Source organism: Papaver somniferum, unplaced genomic scaffold (genome assembly GCF_003573695.1).
Source record: "Papaver somniferum cultivar HN1 unplaced genomic scaffold, ASM357369v1 unplaced-scaffold_114, whole genome shotgun sequence".
Classification (NCBI taxonomy): domain Eukaryota; kingdom Viridiplantae; phylum Streptophyta; class Magnoliopsida; order Ranunculales; family Papaveraceae; genus Papaver; species Papaver somniferum.
In genome coordinates this window covers 1782382-1806251 of record NW_020620381.1, presented here as the reverse complement: position 1 = coordinate 1806251, position 23870 = coordinate 1782382, and the positions used below count along the sequence as shown (strand labels likewise).

Sequence of the window (23870 nt, the reverse complement as noted above, 5' to 3'; positions counted from 1 at the left end):
CTACGAAAACGAAATTTCTTTGTTCAAAAGAAATACCTGGTAACGCATCCATGATGATAAACAAATAGGATCAGAACCACGCTAATCTTCAAGGAATAATCCATAACCAATCTTGAACGAAGAAAAAAAATCGCACTAGTTGGTAGAGTCGTGCATGATAACGTGTTGCAGTGGAAAATATGGAGAAAGTAAAGAGACAAAGAGAGATTTCTATTGATCAGGATAATAGAGTTACATGGATACGATATCCCTTATATATATGTAAAAGGCAACCTAGGTTACTAGTTGGGCCCACATCCGTGGGCCGTAAGCCCTACGACATATAACTCTTTTTACCGAGCAAAAAATAAAAAATAAAATGTGCCTAAGGTGTAAGAAAAGGTTACACTATTATCAGAAAGTTCGTTAGCCTACCAACCAGAGCACAGGAGTCCTAAGTAGGGGCATAAAAAATTCCCAAATATTATCTTGATAATTGAGGATTTTATTCTGGTCCACAAAGCTTCCTTCGTCCCATCTGTCCTGCTAATCAACATAGAATTCTTCACGTCCTTCATGGCCACATATCTAGTCTTCGTCTAAGTACGGATTGTCAAGTTAGTGTCCCTAGAGTAATTTATTCCCAAGACTTCAAATGCTCCCTCTTTATATGAAGTCTACATATGTTTGAACGCGCTTATAGAACACTTCTTTTAGACACAATTAGCTTATATAACCCAAGAAAATTAGAATCTGATTTGTACGTAACTTTTTTCGATTTCTTTGCCAGTTTTTAAACTTCAAATCTGTACATGTTTTGGAGATGAAGTTATTACGACAGCCGCAGAATTCTTTCAACTCCAGTACAATACTAGTACTATTATGCAGCCTTACTCTCACCATTTCTTACATGGATGTCAATTGTCTTGCTGCAATCGGTGATGACAACAAATCAAGTGACCATCTGGCGTTGATTGCTTTTAAGAAGGGAATTACTCAAGATACATTCGGAATGTTGAGTTCCTGGAACGACAAGAATAATTCTCTTCATTTCTGCGAGTGGGGAGGTGTTACATGTAGTCGCCGTCATCCTAGAAGAGTCACCAAGATTAATCTTCGATCACAAAAATTGGTAGGTTCCATTTCTCCTCACATTGGAAACCTTAGCTTTCTTGAGGAACTCATCCTCAGCAACAACAGTTTAAGCGGAGAAATTCCACAGCAAATTGGCCGTCTCTTTCGATTGAGACGCTTGGGTCTTTCAAATAATTCCTTGGAAGGAGAAATTCCGCACAACATTTCTCGTTGCTCCAATCTTATACAGCTTAATATATCTCGCAACTATCTTGTGGGACGTATACCAAATGAGTTAGGCTATTTGTTTAATCTCATAGTATTGAATATCATCCGAAATAATCTGTCAGGTGAGATTCCAGCTTCATTAGGTAACCTTTCATCTCTTATTTACCTTGATCTAAATGCAAATAATTTAGAAGGAAGAATACCAAACTCTCTAAGTAAATTAAGGAACTTGCAACATCTTGTTCTCGGTCTGAATAAGTTATCAGGTACCATCCCTTCTTCAGTCTATAATATTTCATCACTTAGAATCTTTTCAGCGATGAATAATCAACTCCATGGGAGTATTCCTTTTGATATTGGTTTCACACTTCCAAATCTCAACTTCTTTTTAATTTCAAATAACAATTTCACTGGAACCATTCCAAGTTCATTTTCCAACTCGTCTAGACTCGAAATATTACAACTTGATAACAATAACTTAGTAGGATCAGTCCCTTATAATCTTGGCAACTCGAAAAGTCTTGACAGAATACTTTTGGGAGAAAATAAGCTTGGAAGTGGACAAGCTAATGATCTAGACTTCATCAATTCTCTAGTCAACTGTACAGATTTGAGGTGGTTGAATATATCCGCTAATAATTTTGGGGGAGTTTTACCTAGTTATATAACCAATCTCACAACAAACCTTCGTATTCTAGATTTCAGAGGGAATTACATATATGGAAGTATTCCTCCAGGTATTCAGAATCTTCAAGGTTTAAGGACACTCTCTTTGGGTTCAAACCAGTTCACAGGAAGTGTTCCTCCAAGTATTGGGCTCTTTCAAAATTTAGGAATACTAGAGTTGGATAGTAACAAACTCTATGGTGCAATCCCTTCTTCGTTAAGTAACGTAACACGACTGATCAAACTAAGTTTATATGATAATAACTTAACAGGTCTAGTTCCATCAAGTCTTGGATACTGTAAATCTTTGCAGCTTTTGGATCTACATTCTAACAGACTAAGTGGTAGTATCCCCGTACAAATTTTCAGACTTCCCTCTTTATCATTGATGCTAGACTTAAGTAATAACTCATTTACTGGTTCAGTCCCAGTGGAAATTGGTAGCTTGAGAAACCTTGGGGAGTTGTACCTGCACACAAACAAATTATTTGGTGAAATCCCAAGTAGCATAGGACAGTGTTTAGCTTTAAGATATCTAAAGCTGCAAGGTAACTTCTTTCAAGGACATATTCCTCCAACTATTGAATCCTTAAAAGGTCTTGAAAGCTTAAACCTTTCACACAATAATTTCTCTGGTATAATTCCGAAAGGCCTTGAGATTCTAAGGACACTCGTTGAGTTGGATTTGTCATATAATAATTTAGAGGGAGCAGTACCCCAAGATGGAGTGTTTGAGAATGCAAGTAAATTTTTAATAGTAGGGAATCGTAAGCTTTGTGGTGGTATACCTGTTTTGAAGTTGCAGAGTTGTCCCATGCCATTTAACCCAGATTCAAAGCAAAACCAAAGGAAATCAATATCAGTCGGAGTAATTGTTATCATAATAATTCTGGTTGGTTTATTTATAACTTTGATTGTTTTTTATTTAACTCTTTACTGGAGAATAAAGTCAAAAAGCAAATTGCCTTCAACGAATTTAGACGTGGGTATAAGGTTCAAAGGAGTTTCTTATACTGAGCTCTCTAAAGCTACCAACGGATTTAATGATTCTACCAATTTGCTTGGGGTGGGAAGTTTTGGCTCTGTATATAAGGGAATTCTTCGCCAAGATGAATTAAATCCTGTTGCAGTTAAGGTTCTACACCTTCAACGAAGAGGTGCAACCAAGAGTTTCATGGCTGAATGTGATTTTCAACGGAACGCTAGACATACAAATTTACTCAAGATAGTTACTTGTTGCTCGAGTACTGATTGTCAAGGTAATGATTTCAAAGCTCTAGTTTTTGAGTTCATGTCTAATGGCAGTTTAGAGGATTGGTTACACCCAAATATAGGTGACAGGAACAACAACGGTGAAATACAAGTAAAGAATTTGAACCTGAAAAGAAGGTTGAACATTGCAGTTGACGTTGCTTCCGCCCTAAATTATCTTCACCATGAATGTGTTACGCCCCTTGTTCACTGTGATCTGAAGCCAAGCAATGTTCTTCTTGATGATGCTTTAATTGCCCATGTGAGTGATTTTGGCTTGGCTCAGTTCCTTTCAAATCCCACCAGTACTTCCCGGCAGCTAAATGAACAAGATGCAAATTCAGTTGAAATAATGGGCTCCATTGGTTATGTCGCTCCTGGTAAGGAAAAAAAGGATCAACTGATATTATTGTGTTTATATGAGCAGTTGTATTACAATGATTTTTTTATGTGGGTTATGTGACAAATCTTTGCTTTGATTTTAACAGAATATGGAATGTGTGCTGCAGCGTCTACACAAGGTGATGTTTATAGTTATGGGATACTTTTATTAGAGATGTTTACAGGAAAGAGACCAACTGATGACATGTTTAAGGATGGTTTAGACATTCATAAATTCTCTAAGTTGCATGCATTTCCAGAGCGAGTTCTCGATATTATCGATTCAAGATTGTTGTTGGAACTAGAAAATGAACATCTTGAAAATACGGAAACTAACAGTTACAATATGCCACGAAGCGAAAGAAGAAACAGAGCAAGACATACCACGAGACAAATTTTAGCTTCAATTATTCAGATTGGAGTCATATGTTCGTCAGAATTACCTTGCCATCGAATCAGCATGAATGAGGTCATTGGTTATGTAGAGGTAATAAAGAATCAGTATCTTGGGATCAGAATGTAATGAAAATGGATTAATTCCATTGGTCGTGTTATCATCTAACATGATTTATATGTAGAGGTAATAAAGAATCAGTATCTTGGAATCAGAATGTGATAAAAATGGATTAATTCTAGTGACCGTGTTTTCATCAAACATGATTAATATGTAGAGGTAATAAAGAATCAGTATCTTGCAGTATCAACTTTCGACAGCCTAAAACATGCACCAATATGTAAGTATAGAGTTTGAAGTCTGATAGACAATATCTCAAACAGGTTTAGTGCACTAGTAAGCATCCAAATATATATAACTGTAAAATCAACAATGTAAATTTCTAAATGAAAGAAAATAATCACTATCTGCATATGAAGGTATACTTGCAGTTATAAACCTAAAAAAGCATTCATTACTCACCCTCGATCAACAATTGTCTAGTCGATCACCCATACAATGCAGTAGCATTTGGGGAAGATAGCCTTCTAATATATGCCTGATTCTTCTTCCCGCACTGCGAATTTAAGTATATTTCTCTTTGTTGATCGCAAGTTCGAATGAAAAAATTAGATTCAGTTAAGATGCCATTAAAACATAATCCCAGGTTTTGCCTATCTGATACCCACTGATTCATTCGACGAAATTTCTCCAATTTGCCCTTTGACCATGACCTCAGTTGTCCTCGAGGCTTTCTTTTTTAATGCAGAAGCCCCGCGTATGAAACTGGTGGACAAGGTATTGAAAGCGTGAAGCGTTTTTCATTTTTAGGAGGCGATGTGTCTATCAAAGCATGAAGTGTCGCTTCATGGTTGATGTTTGAAGTGGATGTTTTCTTATAAATAAATTAATCGTAACTAGTAACTATAAGTTTATTAGGAAAATAATATCTATATAAAGTTTACATAAGTCTAATTATTATCAAAAACAAAACGTGTGCACACCAGTTCAACCTTCTCAAGGCGGTGGGAGGTGGGGTGTTTGATTCCCTCCTAAAATATTCATATTTTTCTTTTGAAAGCTTTGAAAATTAGGCGGAAAAGGAGTTGACTAAGTCAAAAAACGCACTTCACATAACCGCTTCAGAGCGAAATGCTGAAATTTGAAGCGAAGCGACGCTCCGAAGCGTGAAGCGTACGCTTTTAAAAACCATGCTGGTGGAGCTGATCAAAACAATCTGAACAGTGCAATAAGCTCTTTCTCTCTGGGGATATGGTCAAGCGAAAGTCTTCCCTCTAGTCAAAATTAGTCAACTCAATTCCCTCTTCTTTAATTCTCAACGGATCTGTCCCTTCTTTTCTCGATATGGAGTTTTTAGTTTTATCTGAATCTTCTGTTGTATTAAAGTCCTTTGTTTTCTAATTTATTGTCGGTTTTTCTTGGTTTTTAATTCCCTAATTTCATGTTTCTTTCTTTTTTCCCTTGGTTATGTGTCAAGTCCTGGTTTTCACTGATCTGTTTATTGTTTAATGGCAGATTAATCTTCTCGTTTATCTGTTGCCACGCATGGATGTTACAGAAATGTCCCATCATTCATCTGGTGTTCTATACAGTTCGCAGTATCAAAGTTGGCGTTATGTTACAGTGGTGCGTATGTTGTTCATCTTTATCTCTTCTTGTGATAGTTATCTGATTGGGATTCAGTATTTTGGGTTTCTCAAATTGCCTTTATTGGAATCTGCTTCTGATGCTATCCATAGTCTATCAGCACCTTTGATACTTGCAATTTTTTATCTGCTACCTCAATTGATAAACTTTTTCTCCCATACCTATCTGATTTACATCTTGACACCTCCTTCAGTTTTTAATTATAAAAACCACATCATACCTACCTTTTTTGTGCATACCTTTCTCTGTTCTACTTTTAGCTTCTATTTTTTCACAACCATGGCTCGTCCTGCAATGAATAATATTTCTCAACAAATTAAAAATGTTTCAATTAGTGAAGAACCTGTTAGAAGAATGGTGATTATGCATTCTAATACTGTTATCTTAGCTGGTGTTAGGGTTGGAAGTTTAGTCTTGCTGGTAAGCTTTATGCCCCGGGGATTATGTCTTGGCAGGATGCAGAATGTGCAGCAAAATTTATTTGGCCTCATCTCAGAAGATATCATCAATGGTTTGTTCAGGTGCGTACTTTAGAGCCAAATATCTTTGTTATCAAATTCAGACTATCAGGAGATAAAGATGCAATTTTATTGGTGGAGCCTGGAATTTTGATGGCTATCTGATTGATTTAAAGGACTGGAATCCCACTATGGATTATCATCTGCTAGACTTTTCGATTTCCCCTTTCTGGTTAGAATACAAATGTCTTTTGCCTGAGTTCACTTATGTTGATATTTTAAGAATGCTTGGAAATATTGTTGGAGAAGTTAGAATAGTGGAACCAGATGGTGTGAATCCTCCTACCTCATCTAAATATAGAGCTTTGGTTTTTATTAATGTTAACAATCCTCTAATTGAAGGTATTACTACTGCTAATGCTTCTGGTGTTACTAGATGGATAGGTTTTTTTTGTGAGAAACAACCATATCGCCTTTGTCCTGAATGTAAGGTTCCTAACCATGAAGAAATTGATTGTGCTGATATGGCTCATAATCAACATGAAATGGAAGAGATTGTTCGTGGATTTGGCTTTGCAGAACCAATCTTTCCTTCTCAACGGAATCCACAGCAAGAAGCGCAACTTTTTTTACAACATGGATCTCAGAGGCGTAACAGGTTACGTTTACCCTTTGAACAAGAACAGGATCGATCTTTTGATGGAATGCGCATTCCAATCTTCTCGGCTACAGATTCTGATGTTGGTGCTTCTTCTTCATATAATAATCAAGATCAAGAAGCTTCTTCTTCAAGGCTGGCTTCTATCCTGACTAGTGATGGTGCTAGTACTAGTGGTGTTAAAAAGAGATATAGACACACTCCCACTTTGGTCATAACTTCAGGAACTCATTCTCCTGCTGCTGATTTGAATGGTACTAATCGTTACTACCCAACTTGATGATACTGCCCCTGTTGAAGATGATAACTCTACTTCAAGTATGATTAATGTATGGGACATTGCTGCAGATGATGCTTACAATGCTCAGAATCATACTGATGCATGGCAGCAGGTGATTGTCAAAACTTATTCTTATTTGTTCATTTTTAGCTTGTTTTTTCTTTTATTTTACCTTTGTCAAATTTTTCTTCACTGTTATATTTTTCTTTTCGTGAAAATTCTTGCCTGGAATTGTCAGGGTATTGGAAATCCCCATAATCGTGACTATCTTCGGTTTTGCTTTTCAAACTATGATCCTGATATTTTCTTCTTGTCTGAAACCAAAGCTCAGAGTAATAACATGCAGTTCTATCTCGCACAGATTAAGTACCCTAATTATTTGTTTCATCCTTGTTTGGGTCTCTATGGTGGTATCTCTCTTGCCTGGAAAAATGGAGTAGATATTGAAATAATGCACATAACTTCTGACACTATACATGTTATTGTCCATGCTCACGATAATAACATGGATTTTTTATAACTTTTATGTATGGTGCTCATGATGCTGTAGCGAATTCTAATAAATGGCAATATTTGCTTGATATGCATTCCTATGTTGATCTTCCTTGGGTTCTTTTGGGTGATTTAAATTTTACTATGCAAGATTCTGAAACCCATAGTTCAGGAATGGATGATCCTCATCATGCTATACATATTAGGAGTTATGTTCAACGACTAGGTCTCATTGACTTAGGTTATTCAGGAGCTGACACTACTTGGTCGAATCATCGTAGTGGAGATGAACATGTCTTTGCTCGTCTAGATAGGGATTTAGTGAATAGTCGATGGATCAATCTTTATATTACGGCTCATCTTCAACACTTAATCCCTATTGCTTCGGATCACTTCCCAATTTTGCTCCATACAGTTCCTACTACTAGCAGATATTCTCCTTTTAAGCTCTACAAGTGTTGGTTTCAACTGGATTCCTGTACTGATACTATTTCTAGAAGTTGGCGTCAACAATTTTCGGGATCTCCTTCGTTTCAGTTTTCTAGTAAGTTAAAATTTACTAGAACCCGGTTGCAATTGTGGAAGAGAATTTCCTTTGGAAATATTGAAAATAATCTTTAGAGCATTCAAAATCAGCTTAAGCGATGCTATGACAATAATTTGCCTTCTTCTCATCCTCAGGTTAAGCGGTTAAGTTCTTCTTTGCAGCAGTGGCTTTCCATTCAGAAAGAGTTTTTCATGCAAAAAGCAGGTGACAAATTTCTTGAGGATGGCAGAAATACATCTTATTTTCATTCCTTAGCTAATTATAATAAAAAAAGGTCGAATATTAATGTTATTCAGGGTCCTTTGGGCATTTGGTATGACAACATAAGTTATATTGAAGTTATTTTTTTAATCGTTTTGCAAGTATCTCTTCATCTTCTAAGCCTCAAACTAATAATGAGATTCTGCATCTTTTTACACCGTCTGTTTCAGAAGTTCAGAACAACAAACTTACTCAGATCCATGATGCTCAAGAAATTAATTAAGGATGTGGTGTTCCAAATTAGGCCTTGGGATTCTCCGGGTAATGATGGGTTCCAAGCTGCTTTTTATCAGCAGTGCTGGGATATTGTTGGCTTAGAGATAATTCCATGGTTCAACACTTTTTCATTCTTAAACATATACTAAGAGCCATAAATCATACCTATCAAGTGCTACTTCCTAAAATTCAAAACCTGAAAACCCCTGCTGATTACAGACCAATGGTCTGTGTAATGTTGGTTACAAAATTATTTCAAAAATTCTAGCTAACCGTCTTAAGCCTCTTCTTCCTGATATTATATCTCCTACTCAAACTGCCTTTGCCACTGTTGGCATATCCATGACAATATCATTATTGCTCATGAGATAGTGCATAGTATGAAAACTAAAAAGATTAACAAGGCTTTAGTTGGTTTAAAGTTGGATATGTCGAAAGCTTTCGACAGGGAGGAATGGTCTTTTTTTCTTTCTGTTTTTCGCCAACTGGGTTTTCATGCTGACTGGATTACCTTAATTTAGCAGTGCATAGCTACTTCAAATATCTCTCTTTTGATTAATGGGAGTCTTTCCTCAACTTTTTCTCCGACTCGGGGTATTCGTCAAGGAGATCCTTTATCTCCTTATTTATTTCTTTTTGTCATGGAAGCTTTCTCTCGACTGCTGCAACTTAATATTAATTCTGGTAGTCTTTCAGGAATTAAAATTAATCGCCACTGTCCCTCAATCAATCATCTGTTTTTTGCAGATGACTGTTTGTTATTTTTCCAAGCCGATTCTTCGCAGATGAGACATCTTCAACATTTGCTTTACATATTTGGACAATCTTCAGGTCAGGTCATAAATATGCAAAAATCAACTTTGTTTTTTGGTAAGGATACTTCTAATGCTCATAAATATAGTATAACTAGTATTCTTGGTATGAAAATCATGGGACTTGGAGAGAAATATTTGGGTATTCCGCTTCTTATGCATAGATCCAGGCATAAGAACTCTCAAGGTATAACTGATAACATGTATAATAAGTTGCAGGGTTGGTAGAGTAAAGTTGTTAACCAAGCGGGAAGAACTACGCAAGTTAATTCTTTCCTAAGCACCATGGGCATGTATCAGATGCAGGTCTTTAAGTTGCCTGAAACTATTATTCAAAAAATGGACAGGATTCAGAGAAACTATTGGTGGAACAATTACAACAACACTCATTCTCGGAAGTTCATCTCCTAGAAAAAGGTATGTTTACCTAAAAGATTTGGTGGATTAGGTCTCAAAAATCTAAGTAATTACAATTTAGCCTTTCTTTCCAAACTGGCCTGACAATTATTAATAACCAAGATGCTTTATGGGCTAAATTGTTGAAAGGAGAGAATTTTCCTTATAATGATTTGCAATTTTCTCCTCCACCTAAAAATGTTAATTCAAGTTGGATATGGCAGAGTATCTGTATCGGGCTTGAGATTGTTTTGACAAATGCTAAATGGCAAGTAGATAATGGTTCAAATATCAACATATGGACATCTAACTGGATCCCTTCTTTGAGTCATGCATTACAGGATTGGTAAGACTTGAATACTGGTAATTATCAGTGGGTTTCTGAGCTTATAGACAGTCATACTAAATGATAGACGCATTTATGTGTCTATTTTCATCTCTTTTGTGTATTTTGTTAGTACTCGTTTTCGTCCTTATTATGGTGTTTTGTGTGTTTGTAGGTATTTTTTTGGAAATAAATAATTTTGGAAAAATCGGCTCGAAAAATTATGCGGAGCATCCCGGAGGACATTTGTTATTCGAACTCTCTGCTTTGGATAAGGGACACCCATGCACTTGATAAGGGGTGACCACTTGTTATTCGCACCCCTGAACTGGATAGGGGGAGGTCATCTTCTTTCTTTGAATTTGGTTTTGGAGGGAATATTGCATGCAGACGCTGCAGATTTTGGAGTTGAATTCTCGGGCTGTTTTAACGAGATTCAATCTCTGTAAATGATTGGGCTGGACTTGTATTGATCAAACAAAGTTAGTTTGGGCAGTTTAACTAATCAAAATGGGCTGGATAATCTGTTGGAGGAAGACAGCGTCAACAGCAGGAGCGTGAACATATTTCGAAGATATGGTGATTAATCAGCAGAAGATATCATAAGATTTGTTTCTATCCTATCTTAACAAAGTTTGGAAAGTTATTAAAAACAAAATATCTGCTATTAACGAGAAATCAGAGTCCACAGGGAAAGAAATAACGGACGAGGCCATGAAGAATAATAGAAGATATTCGGGATTAAACCAGGAGATTTTTGGGCCTGTCGAGTATAAAAAGTCTTGTGGGAGTTCAGAGAAGCTTTATCAAGAGTTTGGGGAAGGTTTGGGACGCAGAGGAGCGAAGAAGAAGGATTAACAGCAATTCCCACCTGCTGCTGCTGCCATTAGAGGACCTTGAAGAACACGAAGAAAAGACTACACAGAGCAGTCTTATTTTCCGCAGCATCAACAACAGCAGCTAAGTATCGTTGTTTTACAGCAGTACAACTCTATCGTTGATTTGTGACGCCTTTTGTGGGTCGTAGATTCGATGTTTTATACTTTTTCACTCTTTTAATCAAATTTTGAGCATCAATTATGTATTTTGAGAACATGATTAATATGAGTAGCTAAATCCCAACACTGGGATGATGGAGTAAACCGTTCTTTACGCATATGATAATTATATTAATTCTTTTTTGACTACCTTCACTTTTTATTAATCGATTTATGATTTTTCTTAATTGGTTGTGATATCGTATGATGATGTATGCTTGGTCGTAGTGCTTTTGATGCGTCATGCTAGTGATATACAATAAATATTCTAAAAATCTACCTTGGCAAGAATGAGAGTCCTTATGATTTGAGGTATAATTGTTTCGAATAAATATATGGATTGTGTGAATGATTAATGGTGGAATCATGTGTCCTAGTGTCTCTTGATCCTGTGATAAATATTGTGTATATATTTTTATTTTTAAATCTTTATAAGTCCGAGCAACGAACTTTTACTACCACTTTCAAAACTACAACACTAAAAAGTGGAATGTGCCGCTTCTTCATCATCTTTTTACATTTGATCAGGTGAATTCAGTTAGATCAAGAAGATAAGTTAATATGGTCGTTTACAAGTACTGGTATTTTTACGACATCCTCAACTTATAAAATGCTTTGTGACAAGGAGTCAATCAGAGACAACTCTATGGGATTATCTCAACAGTTTTGGTTAACCTTCTGGAAGCTAACATTTCCTTACAAGTTTCAGATATTTCTATGTAAAGTAATCCACAATGTTGTTCCAGTTAAAGCAAGAATTTTTAATCATCTGCATAATGCTGATTCTAACTGTGTGCTGTGCAATTTAAATCAGATGGAAGACCTGGATCATATGCTACTTCATTGCCCTTTCTCTAAGGCAATATGGCAGTATTACTACGCTCACCTGTTTAATTCTATTTTGCAGCATTCGTCTGTCTTATCTTGGATTCAGACTTGGCAGCTGAAAGATTCCATCTTCAACATCCAGAAATCTCCTCAGACTATTCACTTAGCCATGTGCATTATTCATTTAGGAAGCTCTCCTTCTAATAATAATCATCCACATATTTATCATAACTTCTTACATCATAACTGGGTTCCTACTCCTATGCAGTTCTTCAAAATTAATATTGATGCATCTTACAATGCTAGTTCTATTCTGTCTGGTATTGGAATTATAATTTGAAACTCTACAGGAACATATGTTGTGGGAGGGGGAGCATTAAGGAGAGGTAGCAATGCCCATCAAGCAGAAGCCTGGGCTATGTTGGAAGCTATGCAACTGGCAGTAACAAAGGGTTGGTCTCATGTTATTTTTGAGATTGACAATCTTGGAATCTGTTCGTTCTTACAGCAGCAAACTAAACTCTGTCAATGGCAGAGTTCACTTTTAGTGAGAAAATGTGTAGATATATGTAACATTAATATTGTGTGGTCTTTTACTTTTGTGTATATATCTTGTAATAAAGCTGCAGATACAATAGCTAAGGCAGCCCGTAAGTACAATTTATGTGGGGAACGATGGTTTCACCCACCTCCTATGTTAATTCCTTGCATAAACAATGATGTAAGAAATCTTTCGGTATAATATATGTAATTCTCTTTGTTAAAAAAAAAAATGAACAGTGCATCAGCAAGTTCAAAAGAAATAATACATTCACAGCCAGGAGGGGAGTGGGATCTAGCAGGCTCCGAACTATGCCCATACTAGGGATGGCTTAAGCCAACCCTAAAAACCCAAAATCCCTTTTTTTGAACCATTTTTTGGGGACTACTCAAAAATGGTGGGGGACTACTTCGTGATAGGAATGTCTACCCTATGCTTACAAGGGGTGTCCTAAAGTATGGAAATGACTAACCTACCCTTAACCTAATTACAATTAAAACTAATCTAATAAATACACACACATATACACATATATATATATATTTATATTTATATATATGTAACATAATCTAAATCATTAACAAAACAAAATCAAAATCATAACAAATCCATTATTTTTAATTTTTCACAAATCCGCTACTATTAGTTTTTTCACAAATCCGTTACTATTTTTAATTTTTCACAAATCCATTATAAGGGTTCATTTTCTTCTCTTCTTTCCGCTTCACCGTCTCGATTCAAAAAAAAAATCCACAAACGCGTTACTTGGTTGAAAAAATGAGTAGTAATCATCAAAATGAGTTGAAAATGGAAGTTGCAGAGAGAAGTTCGTCTAGAAATTATGTGAAACAGTTTTTCGAACTAGCCGAACTCATCTTTAATGGAGTTTTTTCTTTCAGAGAAAAGTTAGATTACCTCGCAAAAGAAAAAAATCCCAGCCGAACTTTTAGTTCGGTTACGTCGTAAGTTTTTTTCCTTTTCTCCTAGCTGAACTTTTAGTTCAGTTATATCGCAATTTTTTTCTCCTAACCGAACTTTTCTCTGAAAGCCAATATATTGAGTTCGGTTTCGTCAATTTTTTTTCCCCAGCCGAACATGTAGTTCGGTTACGTCGCAAATTTTTTTCCTAGCCAAACTTTTTTCTGAAAGCAAAAACTCCATTAAAAGCTGAGTTCGGCTACCTGTTTTCAGAACCATTAGCCGAACTGCTTGCAGATGAGTTCGGCTACCTGTTCTTCAGATGTCCTAGTCGAACTCTATTTCCATGGTCGAAATTAGTTTATAAAAGTTTCATTTTTTCGAAAGATTTTTCCAATTCAAGCAACATTAACTAAATTTGAAGTATACCCAAAACCCTCATTTCGAAATCAACCATCTTAACAAAAAAGAAAAAAAAGAAAAGAAAGGGTACCTTCTCAAAAATTATTCTTTTCAAAACACCCAATTAATTAATCATTATACTAACACTAATTAATCATTACACTAACTAATTTAATTACCAAGGGCAAATTTGGTATTAAAATATAACTTAGATAAGAGGTGACTCATTATTACTTCTAATATCCACCCCAAAAAAATGGAGAGTAATCCCCCACCATTTTTGAGTAGTCCTGAAAAATGGTTCTTTTTTTCATTACCTATTTTACTTGGGCTAATAAAAATAAGCCCAATTAATAGGCTTAAGCCACCCCTAAAAATCCAAAGCCACCCCCAAGTTAAATTTCCAGTTCCGCCACTGGGATCTAGAAACCTGTTTGCAATCCCATGGACGACCATAGCCTCGAATTTAACAAACGGAATGCTGCACCTAACAGCTGCATTAACATATAAACATTGGATATCTGGAGTTGGTATTAACCAGAAGCTATTCCCTAATATAAAATGGATGTAGACTATCTTAATTGTTGTCAATATCACCGTATGCATGTCAACCATGTGAATTATTCTTGGTTGTCTAAGGTTAGCACATTCCTCCCTTTTGGTAACCATAGATATTCTTGCGGACTACATCGACATGCATTTTAATATATCTTCCTTGCGCATAGGCTTCATGTATTTCTGAACATCCGATTTTATAAGTTCCTGACTACTTTTAGTGTTATCAATCTCTAGGTATTGTCTTCCCTAATAGTATTATGTTCTTAGCAATCCATTTTTACGATACAGCGTAACTGATAATCAGTATACGCAGATTCTTGCTTCATTGGGAAAAGAACCGAAGGATATTAAGACTTCTTAATTACATGCAAACTCACTAGAGTACTTTGTATAACAATAACAAAAAATTTAAATTGTGGATTCAGGTACTTACGATATTAATACGGGTCATCGACTTAGTGAAAGAGCCCGTAGGGCTTTTGCAACATATCCAACCTATACAATATGTAGGAATTACTGTTTAGTCCAGTTTTTCATGACCCAGTTAATGGCTAGTCCACCCGTGAAAAACATTTACTCCCTAGTCCAAAAAAATAGATTATTTACTCTCTAGTCCAAAAACTTCATGGAGATTATAAAGTGTGTTTTCAAAGTGCCTAAAATACCCTTCTAGGTCTAATTAATACCAACACATGTAAATGTTACTAGTAGTATGTTCCTACATACTAGTAATATCAATACGGTGATACTAGATATTAATATGTACTATACTAGCAGTAACAAAAATATCTTACTAATTTGTTACTAGTAAATTAGGTAACTACTTTACTATACTAGTTACTACTACTAGTACACTATACTAGTTACTACTAGTACACTATAGTAGTATACTAGTAGTAACATATGTAGTATACTAGTGGTAACTAGTACTAGTAGTAACACATGGAGTATCAATACATAACAATTTTTTGATATGTAGTATCAATACATAAAATACTACATACCAATACATAACATACTACATATCAATATATAACATACTACATATCAATATGTAGTATCAATATATAACATACTACATATCAAACATACTACACACCAATATATAACATACTACATATCAATATGTAGTATCAATACATAACATAACAGGGGTGAACATAACATATTGATACTACATATTAATATGTAGTATCAATATATAACATACTACATATCAATATGTAGTATCAATATTAATATGTAGTATTAATATATAACATATAACATATTAATATGTAGTATCAATATATAACATATTACTACTAGTACTAGTACTAATTACTACTAGTATACTAGTATATTACATACTACATATGTTATTATTACATACTACATATTAATGATATATAACATATTACTGCTAGTATGCTAGTATACTACTAGCATACTAGTATACTAGTAACTAAGTATACTACATACTACATATGTTATTACTACATACTACATATGTGGTAACATATGTATTAATATACGTAATATTATATGTTAGGGTTAGTAGAGTAATTTTACTCTTTTTAAAACTTTTTTGTACTAGGGAGTAAATATATTTTGCCGCTAGACTAGCCAGTAACCCGGGTCGGGTTTACTAGACTAAACAGCAAAGTCCCCATACAATATTTTGTTCTAGATTTTCCAAAAGATATCTGAAACCCTTGTTGGCTCTTTGATGGAGAATTTTGACGTTCTCCCATTAGAAATTAAACTAGGGATTCTCAAACAGTTACCTATTGAATCATTATTTTTGTGTAAATCGGTATGCAAAGAGTGGAAAAAAATTGTGTATCATCCTCTTGTAGAATATGGTAAGTTATTGTTCTTTTACATCTGCCTTCCCATGGAAATATATATGTTGTCTCATCCATGGAGTTGCTGATACTTTTATTTTATTTCATTTTACGTATAGTTAAAGAAACTGTAGCTGAGATGGGAAAGATGTTCAAGGAGCTAAAGCTAACGGGAGATGAAGAAGAAGAATTCCAGGTAATCTCTTATTAATCTGATTCTAAGGATATTCTGCTCAAGTTTGTATTCAGTTTTTATAATGCAATTCAGAAACTTTACGGGATCGACAAGCGTGACGTTATGGAGGTTATTGAGGAATCTACAAGAGTTACTGTCATTAAATCTATAAGGTGTACAACTTCAGGTAAAAATACCTATGAACAACTGGCCTGGTAGATGCATAATATTACCTACGAAACTCCAGAAGGTTCTGATAATTGAAGTTTTGGTTTAACTTGATAGTTGATACTGATAATCCCGGTGAAATTTAATTTAGTAATCCCCATGGCAGCGCGCCTTGGTTTATTATTGATTCATTCGCGCAAAAGTAAACATTGAGGAGGTGCTATTGGTAGAAACTTAATAGTTAATATTGGAAACCTGAAAATGTATTATTGGATATTTTTAAACTTGAAATTTCTTTGGTTAAGAGTGGTATTTAACTTATTTACTGCTAAACTGTTGCGCTTACGTTTTGTTAATACGGATTAGTGGAGAAGAAGTGGAGCATTGGGTTAATTCTTACTGCACAAATAGAACACACATAATTTTGTGTTATATATAGTCAGTTTTAATTTGGATTCAGTCATTCTCATATCACATTATATAAGGTTCTCAATTAAGCTGCTTATGAATGTACTTTCTGTACTAAGTTTATCGAATACATATGAATGTAAGCATTCAATTTTGGTAGATCATGGTGGGAAGGACAGGATCATTTAGAGGTTCACTAAACTGGGGAGTTCAATACATAATCATTTCAGAAACTATTATGTGAGTTTGGAGGTCAGTCATTTATCCATTATGTACTCTCCATTTATTTATTTATCCATTAATCGATTTTATGGTTAGGTTAGGTTTTGAATGGATTAAGTGGCAAAATGTCCCAAAATGGATCCTAAGGTTGAGAAAATGTCCCGGACGTTAGAGAAAAGATTAAAATGCCCCATTTCGTTAGTTTTTGGGCATTTTAATCAAAATTGGGCATCTTGACCGATCAATGGAGTTTTGAAATTCCATTTTTATCTTGGGTTAAGTGGAAAAATGCCCCAAAATGGATTCCAAGGTTGTGAAAATGTCCCGGACGTTAGGGAAAATATTAAAATGCCCTATTTCGTTAGCTCTAGGCATCTTGATCAAAATTTGGCATCTTAACCGGTCAACGGAATTTTGAAATTCCATTTTTATCCTTCTTAATCAAAACGACCCAATCCGCCACTACCACCGCCACCACCAAATGAACAACCACCGACCACCATCGCTGCCACCACTACCACCACCACCACCATCACCACCACTACCACCGCCACCACCATCATCACCACCACCACCACCGCCACTATCACCATCGCTGGCACCACCGCACCACCACCACCACCACCTGAATCCTAAATCCTGAACCCTAAACCCTGACCCCTGAATTTTAAACACTGAATCCTGAATTATAAACAATGTACTCTGAAGGGCAATTGCGACTACTTAACTCTCTCTAACGAAAAATCTAAAGGAACAGCACATTTTAATCTTTTTCCTAACGTCCGGGAGATTTTCACAACCTTGGGATCCATTTTGGGGCCACTTAACCCCAGATTCAAATAACCCGTTCTAAAAAGATTAGTTTACCGAAATGGATTCAAAATGATTTCGTTGATTAAATAATGTTTCTATTATTAAAGTCGAATCACACTCTGAGTAGCAAATATTTTAATACCCAGATCCGATCGCGAATTATTAAATGATGAAAGCAAAAATTCACAAATTTGCGTCTTCCCAATCTTACATGTAAAGAAAAAGAAAAAGAGAAATTATCGATAAATTTTAAGCAACTTGAAACGACCAAACTAATCAGGATATAAACAGTTTCATCTTATCCATTTTCAAATATATTTTTTTTTTAATTTACATCAGGATGCATCCAATTTCATCCTTGCTATTTTTTAAGTTTAAGTCAGGATAAATCCAGTTTCATCCTTGCTATTTTTTTGGTGTCCATTTCACCCATACTAATTTTTACTCGTCCATTTGAATCATGTTCTAAAAATATTTGGACAAATGATCCATTTTCCGTTAAATTTATGGAGATCCCACAAAAGTAAACATCGAGGAGGTGCTATTTATATATGTTTGGTAGAAACTTTATAGTTAATATTGGAAACCTCAAATTGTTTTATTGGATTTTCTAAAACTTGAAATTTCTTTGATTAAGAGTGGTATTTAACTTATTTGCTGCAAAACTGTTGCGCTTACGTTTTGTGAGCAAAAATCGGAGGATATTTTTGTTGTTCACTGTTGCTTTTTAGCAGCCGCTGCTTTCGAGATGTATTTTTGTTAATACGGATTAGTGGAGAAGAAGTGGAGCATTGGGTTAATTCTTACTGCACAAATGGAACACACATAATTTTGTGTTATGTATGGTCAGTTTTATTTGGATTCAATCATTCTCATTGTGAGCACACAAATCACGAGGGGGTCCGAACGCTCACAATCAACCATTATCATCTAAAGAGATTGTGATGATGATATCCTGGTGTTGATTCATTGGCTCAAAACCTTCGGGTTTATCATGGCCTCATCTAACAACTCCATGCGAGGCGTTTGCGCATGGGATATAAGTATTAAGGAAAAAAAAACATATAAGTAAACATCCATGGAGCTAAATAAATGTAAAGTGCTGAAATGTAAATAAGACCAAGGTTTACGTGGTTCAGCACTAAGGCCTACATCCACGGGGTTTGTTGTTTTACTATGTTCTTCACGGTTACACGAATAGTCGAATGACTTTTGGGTTTACATGTTTCTCTCTTCTAAGTGATTAACTTACCCTTGCAATCTCTCTCTCTCTCTCTCTCTCTCCTTCTCTTCCTGATTTTTCCGATCCCCCTTTCTCTTGGTGGAGATGGGGTATTTATAAGGTTAGAATGTGGGACCCATCTCTGAAGACCGTTGGAACCTTATCTTCTTGTGTCCTTGCGTCCATCACGCGGAGGTCTGCGTTTGCCCCTTGATCCCGCAGAGGCATCCTCGCTCGTTCCACAGGTTGGTCGACACGTACACTGCTCAGAGTGTTTAATGCGGGTAGTTGAGGGGTCTGCTCGTGTCAGACAAGTGTCTTCTGCCCCTGTCAGTTCGTGTCAGCTAACTTTCTCTCCACCGTTGATCTTAGATTCTCTTTTGGGGATGAGATAAAGTAACTCCTCGGGGTTTATTTGGTGTTTTGTGACGCATCATGTTTTGATGTTTTGGCCTGCATGCTTTCCACGTATCTTTTTATATACACGTGTCTGATAGTGAGATATATGTGTACACAATTTGCCCCTTTTCTTCGGGCTTGAATGACTAATGGGTGCCTTGAAGAAAAACTATCGTCGCATATTCTTCTCACTCCTAATAACTTCTCCTAGATACTTGGGCACGTCTTTTATTCGTGCATTAACTGCTTATGTAACGGGCACGTTTCCCATTCCTCCCTTAATTTCCTTCTCTTTCTTTCGGGTATTTTAAGGATAGAAAGAAAATTTAATTTCATTCTTCCTAAACGCTCTCTCAGTTTTCATTCTTTTTTCAGCCCTTAAATTCTCTGTCTGTCTTCATTGAACCTGTGACCTTAAATTCTCTGTCAGTCTTCATTGAACCTGTGATCTTAAATTCTCTGTCAGTCTTCATTGAACCTGTGATCTTAAATTCTCTCCACCTTAGCATTAATCACGCCCGCTTCCCCTGTTTGTTTCTTCTACTGCTGTTTTTGCCGGTAAGTTTTTCTTTTCTTTATTTCCACTGTTTCACGTTGTGTCGATTTGTAAATTCTCTGCTACTGTTGTTCCTTGTTTGTGATGAAGAACTTTTTCTGATGCTTGCATACTAGTTTGCCCCTGTTCTTCATCTTAAATTAAGGAAGCCACTATTTCGAGGGTATGAATTTTATGAAATTTTGAGCATGTATACTAATTTTAGGGTTTCTGCGTTATCGTGTGTGTATTGCTATGGATGTGGTTTTTTGATCTTTGGTAATGTTTTTGATTGTGTGTAACTTGTTCTTGATTTTAATCTTTTCGCAGCCATGTCTGACCGTCCGCGGCTTACTTATCAGACTCCTGATTTCAGGCTATCGAGATCTCCTCCGTGTAGAGAGTCTCAAGATGATGTTCGTCGGAGTCGAGTTTCTTCTGGAGCGAAGGCCTCGTCCTCTAGGGAAGAGATTCCTCCGACAATTCCGTCTGGTTCCCGAAGAGTTTTCGATCGCGCAGCGGCTCGTCCTTGTGATGATACTAGGAGTACGCAGGCTCCGCCTCGTGCTGTTGCTTTTGACATTCCTCCTCTACGTTCGTTAGTGCCGGAGCATCATCTGCGGTCTCCTCCAACTTTTAAAGGGAAGAATACGAAGGGTGTAGCTCCGAGGGCTGAATCTTCAAAGAATCCCCCTGTGAAGATAAAAGCTTCTGAAGCGTTCATTAGTTCATCCGGCCCCGCCGAGGAGGATGAGACTGCCCCCTTGATACGCAGTGTCTCGGTTAGTAGGAAAAAAGTAACCTTCAAGCATATTGATCTCGAAATATTCAAGGAAAAGCATGAGCTTAAAGCCTTCGGGGTTCGTTTCTATGCCCCTGAGGATGATATTACTTATGAGCTTATCTCAAAGTATGAGTTCGATGAATTTCATTTGTTAACGACGGTTGGAGCATTCGAAGCTGGTCTTATGCTGCCGTTGTACAAATCAGGGGATTCCTTCTACTATGACGTGCTCGCTAGTCGTGAAGGCTATTCCACCAACACTCACAGCCATTCCGTATCCCAACTATCGGGGAATTATCTCCGCGCCCTGAAGGAATGCTATCTACGGAGTAAGGGGGGAAACGTCGATGACTTGCTACCTCCCCAATCCCATGGAGAAGGAATGGTATACTCCTGAGAATTTCAATAACTCCTTCGGTGATTACGTCAATAGTAGGAATCGCAAGCCGTGGAGTGTCAGCCTTCGGAATCTCCCTGCTCCTCGGGGCGAGATTCGTCTGTTAAATGAGGTCAGCGATGCCAAGCTGAAGTATGTTCCTGGCACGGAGGGTTCTAGTCGTCGGAAACTCTTCCCCGCGCGAGAGAGGATCAAGTGCGATCATGACTACGAGTGGCATGCCACCGTTATCGAGATAGTTGGTCCGTGGGCTTACGGTTGGATTCCTGGTCCCCGCGGTTGAAGGCCTACCGAGAGTAGTAAGCCACGCGAGTCTCCTCCTGTTCGCTATGGAGATTTCTGTCCCTGGCGTCTGAACTTTGCGGGTATGAATTTTCCTTATGCCCTTGACGTCGTAGAGGGAGACGAGGAGGAAGGTTCTAGTGCTATACTTCCACCGAGGAATACCTCAACTGCTCAGGTACGCGGATTCTAGCTGCGCTTCTCTTTTAGAACTTCATCAGTCGGGAAAAATAATTCTTTTTGTGGTGTTGGTTTCAGGTGTTGAAGAAGAAAAAGATTAGGCCGAAGCAGTCTTCTACTATTGTGATGGGCGAGGCTGAAGCCCAAGAAGAAGTTACTAGTCCAGTGAACGAAGAGTTTGCTGAGGATGAGATTACATATGGGGAGGAACGTACTGGTACCTTTCCTATCAATGTCGAAGAAGAGGTCTTCGCTGGTAATGTTGGTGATGAAGGAAGGAACAAAGCCGTGGTGGCTGATGACGTTGTTATCGGGGATGTTTCCGTCCCTGCTGGTGATGTCGTGGATACCCTTCCCGCTTCTCAAGAATTTTCTTTTGATCGGATGTACTCCACGGGGGAGTTCTTTGACGAAGCCCTCGATTTTCCCGAGGACTTCTCTTTACTTTCCCCCAATGATGATTGGGATGTTCTTGGTGGTGATGGTAATGGAGACACTACTGTAGAAGATGGTGGTGCGGAGGAGCATGCCAACATTTGTGCTGAGGGGGTCGTGTCAGAGAAGGGGAAATCGGTCATCGATGCGCCTGCTGATAATCTTCCACAGTCGCCGACGTCTGAGGGTGAGGACGCCATCATGGATTGGTTCAAGGAAAAGAATCTTCTATTTGTCTCTCATCCCGCCCCTGTTGTTGCTGGGGAAAAGGAATCAACCGCCTATACCCGTCGGATGATGGAGATGTCTTCTAAGGCGCGGGTGTCTGAAGCCTGGGGAAAAAGGTTGAGTGTTCCCGAAGCTACCCTTGTGCCGGAGCCTCCTACTTCCGTTGCCGATATGATGGCCATCGCCGACGGGTATCAATATGGCTTTCCGCAGCAGCGTGTGTTGGAGGTAAATTTTCGTATATACTTTTTCGTGGCGATCAAATGCTTCGGTGAAATAACGTTTTGTCATCTTGATGTGTATATGATGATGAGTGAGCATTGTAACCACGTGCTGTATCAGTTCTTCAAAGCGAAATCTCTGAAGCTCGAGGCTAAGCTTCGTCACAGGGAAAAGGAATTATCTGCGGCTGAGGTGGAAATAGAAGAACTGAAGAAAAGCCTTAAGGAGAAAGAAAAGCTGGGTGAAGCAGAGGCCGGTCTTCGTTCAGAGCTTGTTGCTGTGCGCGCTGAGTTAGAGCAAACTCGCAGCCAAGTTTCAAATTTCACAGGTTTGGTTCTTTTCCCTCGCAGTATGTCGTCATTCTTCTATTTCTTAGTTGTTCTGTCTGAGTCTCCCCACCCTATCTCCAGTGGGTGGTGTCCCCGAGCTGATATGGCTTCGAAACGAAAGAGATCGACAAAAATCTCGTATTAGAGATCTGGTTGAGAAAATTAAAAATGAAGCCAAGAAATGGGATGCTCGGGCTGAGGTATGGCGCGCGCGGCATGTTCAGATGGTCGACATGCAAAATCTGTACAACCATGATCGTGCTTTATTTAATGGCACACTGCTGTGGACACGTGATAATCTGCGGGAAGTCCGTGAGCGTACTTCCTTGTTGGAATCTAGGATTCAGCTGCTGGAAGAAGAATTACAGATGGCTCGATCCATTCCTCTTTCAGGGGTCCAGGATAATATGCTCTGTCTTTCCAGAGAAAGAGATGATGCTCGTGCCGAAGTCTACGCTCTCAGCAATGCTCTTGCCGCGTCCCGTGCCGACGTAGCTCGTCATGCCGAGTCTGAGAGGAATCTTTAAGTGTGCATGTACATACTTAGCAAAGGGGTCTCAGAGATAAATAATGAGGTCGACCACCTTCGTCATATGGACTCGATGAAGCAGGTAGAATTAGATGCCTGTCAATTTACTCTCACCAACCTTCAACTAGACTATAAGAAATTATCCGCGGAATATGATCATCTTGATGAAGCGCGAGATGCGGTTGTTAATGAGTATGAAGAGGCTTCGGCTTGTGTCGAAGGTATAATCCCATTTCATCGAGTGTGACCATGTTTTTTTTCTACGCTAACTCCGTGGTGTTGTCTTTTTCAGAGCTCGAGGGACGCC

The 23870-nt window shown here is 37.5% G+C and overlaps 1 protein-coding gene across 1 annotated transcript; it reads left to right on the top strand.

The window, feature by feature from the left end:
- Window positions 1-368: 368 nt before the first annotated feature.
- Window positions 369-4361, top strand: LOC113328934 (putative receptor-like protein kinase At3g47110). The gene is made up of 2 exons (XM_026575929.1): window positions 369-3578; window positions 3687-4361. Exons 1-2 carry the CDS (start codon window positions 803-805, stop codon window positions 4100-4102), a joined length of 3192 nt encoding a protein of 1063 aa, XP_026431714.1. The 5' UTR covers window positions 369-802; the 3' UTR covers window positions 4103-4361.
- Window positions 4362-23870: the final 19509 nt, after the last annotated feature.